We start from the raw sequence: 7466 nt of genomic DNA on the forward strand, positions 1-7466 counted from the left end.
ACATACACACACACACACACACACACACACACACACACACACACACACACACACAGACACACACACACACACACACACACTAATGAGTATATATTAGAACATGGAACATAAAACTGACCCCACCCCCTTTCAGTTATACGTTTATCACAGTTTATCATTGAAAACAAGTGCATATGGGTAGGAAAAGCAACAAAAATTTCAGAGATTGCATGCAGACTCTTGTATTGGGAGAAAAAAAAGAAGAAAATAATAATATAAGAAGGCGATGCAAGCTCTCCTTTTTCTTACTATATTTACACCATTCGTAGCTATGCACAGAAGTACACGCAAATATGTTACCTATGTAATTGTAATGATAGCTCTGACAGTTATATTCGACGGCTACAAGAAAACTAAAGTAGGGTATATGCCTTACCATTAAATATGATATTCAGAGGCTAAATATAACGACAATCATAGATAAGGTATAAGAATTACCTTGAAATATGATATTACCCTAATGGGTCACTGGTAAGAGGAGAGGATAACTATAGAAATACTCTAGAAGATATGCCTTGGATATTTATACTGCACTTTTGGTTCCTCCGTAAACAGCAGCGATTTCCAAGTATTTCCTCACAAGTACTCAGTACTTTGGTATATACCGAGTCAATGATTATGATGTTTTATACTGCAAAAATGTAGATCGAAGGGTGCTGTTGTTCTCTTATATCAAATATTATATTCGTCTACCATTACGTAGCGTCATACCTGGTAAATTTGTTTGAATAATGCAAGTAAATCAAGAATTTGCATAATTTGAGTTTCTGACAATACTTTGTCATTCAGTACACTGAAAGAAAGAAAAAATAGCGAAATGTGATGTTTATTGTTGATTTTCTCTTTTTTTCATTCTTGCCGGAATTGAGGTTACTGTAATTGGTATCACATACTACAAAGCTGGAGACATAGTCGTCTGACACATTTGTTATAATGTCTGCTTACGAGTAAACCTTACTGCTTGTAGTTTTGGATAATACAGTCGAATACATTTTTCTTTAGTATTATTACCTTTATTAATATCATTATTAATACTACTACTATTATTATATACAAACAATAGTTAATTGCAACTCAGTTGTCATGCTTTGCTAATTGAGTTGTATCAGAGAAACCAGCCACCTATAAGCACTTTCAAGTATTTTCCTCCTATATCGCAGGTCATGCATGCCTTTAACTCATTCTGACGATGCTCCAAAAGCTGCACGAGTGACTAATGGGGGTCCACTGCCAGCCACAGCCCCCCTCTCTAAATATGGACGTTCGATAAAAGTCTATGTGACACTTTTGGTACGATAATACGGTGGCATCTGCAGTTGATAATGGCTAAGTGGCTTAATACTTGGAACTTAACCCCCTAACCACTATTCTTACTCAGTTACAACTACTGCTTTTGCGAGAAGGGCCACGGTTGTTCAGCAAAATAAACTGTCTGTAATATAATGATAATGGAGGCACGACAGTTATCATAATTGCCAGTTATATGAAAGGCAGCTCTTTCGGTACCGTAATAGAACAGGTACCAGGGGAAAATATATGCAAATGGGTCACGTACAAATGTATCATAACTCATTAATGAATTAAGTAGCCGACAAATTCTATTTAAAAAGAAATCAAATAAAGGATTTCTTTGTGGAAAAGTCTAACTCAAGCCTTCTGAAAGTCACTTTTTCATGCTCTTCAACTCCAATCTAAATATGTGCACTGTTATGCAGATTTACTGTAGTTATGGACGAATTCACAAAACATTATGCTTCATTTTCCCTTTAAGTAGCGAAATGAAAATGCAATTGTATTTTCAAACCGAAAAGGAAAACCATGATATGCCTGGTAAACCTATTCCCATATTTGAGTGAAAGTAAATGTCCCCATTATGAGACACGTCTCAAGCAACATTTAGGTGGTTCCTTCGAGTCGGCGGGTTTCAAGGCAGTTGGCACCGGAAGACTGGAAACCGAACGACGAGGAAAAAGTCTGAGGAAGGCCTGTGTCCAACAACGGATTTAAAAGGAGTCTGAAAGGGGTGGAAATGTCCTTAGAAAAACACGCAAATTGAAGCTTATCATCATGCGGTCTGTTCTTTACCCCACCTTGCTCCCAGCTGATGCCAACCCAGAGCCCTATCACAACAAATGAAGCGCCCTATTGCTCCACTTGATGCATGAATGTATTTTTAAAGACTACGAATGCCGTAAAAAATCTTTTGGGGGCAAGGAACATAATTTTGAAAGAAAATACAATCCAGTGTTCTACAATGGCAAATATTTTCATGTGGACCGCAAAGCCCCAAGTTAGAAAATAAATATAGGTAAGGGATAGGATGAGCTATTGTGTCACAGAGATAATTAATTGAAAGTTTACAAGATAGAAAGAAAAGAAAAGATGCAGACATACGTTTGATTAATTCACCACAAATGCAGTTTTGATTAATCCACCACAAATAATTACAAACATGTCAGAATACATTATTTTGCGGAGTACTTGTAGTTGATAAACTGGGTCCGCGAAAGGTCATCTTCAAGTAATGTACTGTTTAGAATGTATAAGAAAAAGACAACAGCTGGAGAATAGATGAAACAGCTGTTAGTAATTATATCTATTCTAACTAAAAACTAACTATTAGAGAGTTCGTCACTGTTGCCCGTAAATTAGGCCATTCAGAATACGCCCCAACTGCTTCCTATACGTTTCACCGACTTGGACACCTTTTGTTCTGTGTGTGTGTGTGTGTGTGTGTGTGTGTGTGTGTGTGTGTGTAAAGGTAGTGAAATAAAAGAACTCATTTTTTTTCTAAAAACATCCTTTAAGGTGCTGATTGCCGAACACTTTATTGACATCACTACCTTCCCACGTTTTAGAAGTCCTACACATTTTGGTACATGAAAAAGAATGTTGCACATGCCACGAGTTTCTCAAACTTTTTTTTGCTTCATTCTCCCTTATGGATCTCTTAGAAATTCTCGTGGCCAATTTTCCGTTCTTTGAGAATCCTCTAACGAAAAACGATAAAAACTGTTTTGATACTGTTTATTGTTACCTAAATTACCTTATTAGTGGGATGGATGAGCCTGTACTGACTTATTCTAGGTTGTCATTTTTTGCCCAACACTTTATATATCGGTGCACATAGAACCAGTTTTGACTTTTACTTCATATGTGAAGAAAGGCATGGAAACCAGATTCACATGAATACATTGCGGAAAAGTCCGATTTCTGTAGTTCCTAGACAAGACTGACACATGGAGTAAGATTTATTACTTTCACCAACTCACATGTCCCCAGTAAGATCTTATCACCAATTATAGCGTGTGAACTAGTGTTGATAATTCTCAGTTGCAAACCTATTTTTGCCAATTCTTTAGTTACAATACAGCTTCTATTAGCTACAGTATCGGCAAATAAACATGGCATCTTGCCTTTTCTAAGTAGAAAATTTCGCATGCAGTAACAATTAAGTAAAATTTAAAAAAAATACTATGGCTAGGGCATTCATTTGCTTCCTTTAGTCCTTATTAACATCGAGTCTTAGGACATTGTAAAGGCGTTGGGTCATGTTGGTTTTCCAGGTTTTCGAAGTACTCTTGGTTCATGTTCCTCCAGACCAGTGCAATGGCCTCCTGCTGGCATGGAATTGATGGAGTTGGACCAGTACCTGTATGCTCCTTGATGTGCGTCCCCACATTCTCTATCAGATCTATGTCTGAGGTCACATCTAAAGAGGAATTTTGTTCTCATGAAGATAATCCTTGGCTGTTTTTGCGCCGTGACATGAAGCGCCGTCGTGCACAAAAGCATCATCCGGCTGTTGAAGGTCAAAGAAGGAATGCAGGAAATACTTATAGATTTTGTCTGCCTATTTGTGCTCTTCGGTAATAAATACAGCTCTCCTACACACCTACACCACTCCAGCAGCTGAAAAGGCCCCAAGCGATCTCAGAAGCTGGATGTTTGATTCCCTTGACATTGAAGCGAGGGTCAAATCGGCTACTACCCTCCGGACGGCGGATGGAGTTGCCGCTCACCCTGATGCTCTGAGAAACCTACTCTTTTCCACTGCTGAGGAAACCAGTTCTTATACTTCTGGGCAAAAGCCAGCCTCTTTCATTTCATTTCCTTAGTAAGCATTGATTTAATGGCAATCTTGTTAAAGGGTGCTGTCACTTGTGTTCACGTATGGATTTGGGTTGTGGGTGGCAGATCTTTGCTTGAAGCGAGGACCCACAGCACAGTTTACTTTGACCGTCCATCTCGGTTACAAATGTATTTTTATCATCATTCTCCTAATACAGGATGATTACTTGGATTCGTTCTTTCGTTCTGGAAGTAGATCGAACCACTTTGGATACTCGGGAATTTTGAAGACAAAAAACGAAGAGGGGCCAAAGCAGCATCCTAATATTCCTGAAGGATCCATATATTTCTCTCTCCTACTGTTGCTGCCTGCTGTGGCCTGCCGAGATCCCGCACGCCCCCAAGCATACCCCGGGAGTGGAAGCGCTGCCAGATGTCTAGCGTACGAGTGTTGTGGCCTAAAGAGCTAGCACCAAGGATGCCAACGTCATCTGCCGATACAGCAAATACCGCATTTGGTTTTATTACATAAATCATGAGCCTCTGTGCTCTTAGAATTCTAGTTTGCTAGGGCTGCAATCATAGTATTTCCCATATAATTTGTACATGATTTTACACTCCTTGATATGAGTATTCTAATTCAGGAAATTGAGCAGTCACGTAGTTTATTATCAATTTAATGAGTGGACATAAACTCCATCTCACACAAAGGTGTACTCGTCATGTAAACGGTAATGCAAAATGTAAATACATCCACCACTTAGTGATATCAATGTATATACCATCAGTACTGCTGCTTGTATTTAAAATATTTACCAATTCGAGTAGGAGGTTATATTTTAAACAGAAAATTCTTGACGTTAATCAATTGGCAACACTCAGTGGTGAACCTGTAAGTGGAAGGAACTGTATTTTCTCTTTATAAAGTGAAGTAGAAATTGACCATGTACTGTACTCTCGTCTTAGAAGGTGAAGCACAAGCTGGCAATTTACCTTCTTCTGATACAGTGAAACAAACGGGTCTGTTACTTTCATTGTATCGACCATATTTGCTGCCTTTTACATTATCAATATTTTATAATAATTCGAGAACTTACACTGTTTTATGCCCTGATCTTTCATAGGGATTCATCAGCTTTATCATTTTATGGCTATGCTGTGCAATTGAGAGAAAACGTTTATACTATATGGACATTTGTCGATTTTGAAATACGCACAAAAGAGAGCGAAATATACTTGGTATCACAGTGACAAAAGTGAGAAATTTTGACGTTCAAAGGTCCACTTCATGGGAGTTCAGTTAGATTTGCGAAGGTTAATTGAAGTAAAGGTAGAATTAGCCCATTTGGTAAGGACAAAAGAGAGGGAAGGTAAAAGAAAATTTGCAGACCCCACAAGAAAATTATATTGTGTTCACATCGCATGCAAGGAATTAAACAAATGGATAAATCAACATATAGAAGAAACTTGTACAGATATTCCCTTGATTTGTATGCTAATCTGGTATCTTGAAAGTAAACAACACTCAGTTTGCAGAAAGTAGAAGACAGGATCAACTAGTGCATAAGAGCATCATCAATTGTTACCACGTTTCCGTGACTCCAGAATCCCCGACATTGCCCATATTGGACTAATTTCAAAGTCCACAAAAGTTTGTAGAGAAGTAGCTGGTAGAAGCTGTTTTACATGAAAGTTTGAACATCCTTTTTCTGGAAAGGTTGCAGTGAGTCATATTCTCTCTTTTCTTTTTAATCATAATGAACATTATCTACCCCCATCTGGTTCAACATATGCGGCATCTCAACTTTCATTTGCCTCTTACGTGGATTCCTGCTTAGCTTGTTCCAATGAAGCTTTTACTGGAGCTGCCACTGATGTACATGGTGGAATTTGTGGTGCAGGTGGTTCTGCAAATGGTGCCAAGACAGGGTTTCAAGCCATCATCTGCTACGAGCCTGTGTGTCTTGCCATACAATTCCTCTTGAGAAGTGGGTATCTTATCCAAGAGATGTAGAGCTGGGACTGGTGTTTAAAAAGGGAAAAGGGGGAGAACTCCAAGCTTTTTTCTTGATTTTACGAAGCATATGCATAATGAGACAGCTAATTGCCTCTTGCTCTCTCCGTCATTCGTCCATTCTTCGTGCTTTCAACCAGAAAAGGCTAAAGCAACTAACCAACAGCGAAGTAAAGTTCAAAACATCACCAGTAAATTGCAATTAGTCTAAGAACAATCAATCTTACCCTGAAAAAAAACGCTCTCATTTTGTTCTATATATAGATCATACGTTTCTCAATTCTGTCGTACTTTATAAACATTTGTCGGTTTTCCTGGTAAAAAAAATCCTTTCTGAAAGTGAGACATTTGGGTTATGAAAGGGAATAAAAAAAATGACCAGATTCCTCACAAGACTTATAGAAATGTACTCTTTTTCTGTATCAATAAAGGGATGAAATTCCTCAAGATCATACATCGCCTTTGCCGTTTCATACTTCATAGAAAGGAAAATACTACCCACGTGCTAGTACAGTGTGAACCAGTTCACTCCAGTCTCTTCCCTCAACCCCCTTCTCCTTCCTGACGCGCTGTCTCCTCCCTCACCTTCCTTCTCATCCTTTACCACTCTTCTCCTCCCTCACCTCCCTTCGCCCTAACCTCCCTTCTCCTCCCTCTCCTTCCTTCTCTCTCACCTCCGGTCTCAGTCACCTCCCTTCTCCTCCCTCAACCTCCCTTCTCCTCCCTCACCTCCCTTCTCCTCCCTCATCTCCCTTCTCCTCCCTCACCTCCCTTCTCCTCCCTCTTTTCCTCCTCCTCCCTCACCTCTCTTCTCCTCCCTCAACTCCCTTCTCCCTCACCTCCCTTCTCCGACCTCACCTCCCTTCTCCTCCCTCACCTCCCTTCTCCTCCCTCTCCTTCCTTCTCCTCCCTCACCTCCCTTCTCCTCCCTCACCTTCCTTCTCCTCCCTCACCTCCCTTCTCCTCCCTCTCCTTCCTTCTCCTCCCTCACCTTCCTTCTCCTCCCTCACCTCCCTTCTCCTCCCTCACCTCCCTTCTCCTCCCTCTCCTTCCTTCTCTCTCACTTCCCGTCTCTGTCACCTCCCTTCTCTTCCCTCACCTCCCTTCTCCTCCCTCACCTTCCTTCTCCTCCCTCACCTTCCTTCTCCTCCCTCACCTTCCTTCTCCTCCCTCACCTTCCTTCTCCTCCCTCACCTCCCTTCTCCTCCCTCACCTTCCTTCTCCTCCCTCACCTTCCTTCTCCTCCCTCACCTTCCTTCTCCTCCCTCACCTCCCTTCTCCTCCCTCACCTCCCTTCTCCTCCCTCACCTTCCTTCTCCTCCCTCACCTTCCTTCTTCTCCC

At 40.6% G+C, this 7466-nt stretch overlaps 1 protein-coding gene across 1 annotated transcript in view; it reads right to left on the reverse strand.

Moving 5' to 3' along the window:
• Nucleotides 1-5944: 5944 nt before the first annotated feature.
• The window catches only part of LOC138867811 (uncharacterized), a 73898-nt gene continuing 72376 nt past the window's right edge, over nucleotides 5945-7466 (reverse strand). The window contains exons 6-7 of the mRNA XM_070144618.1: nucleotides 6396-6438; nucleotides 5945-6132 (exon numbers count right to left, since the gene is read on the reverse strand). Coding sequence (XP_070000719.1) covers nucleotides 5945-6132; nucleotides 6396-6438 — 231 coding nt within the window. The remainder of the gene's footprint in view (nucleotides 6133-6395; nucleotides 6439-7466) is intronic.

This window comes from Penaeus vannamei, chromosome 32 (assembly GCF_042767895.1).
Source record: "Penaeus vannamei isolate JL-2024 chromosome 32, ASM4276789v1, whole genome shotgun sequence".
NCBI classification, from domain to species: Eukaryota; Metazoa; Arthropoda; class Malacostraca; order Decapoda; family Penaeidae; genus Penaeus; species Penaeus vannamei.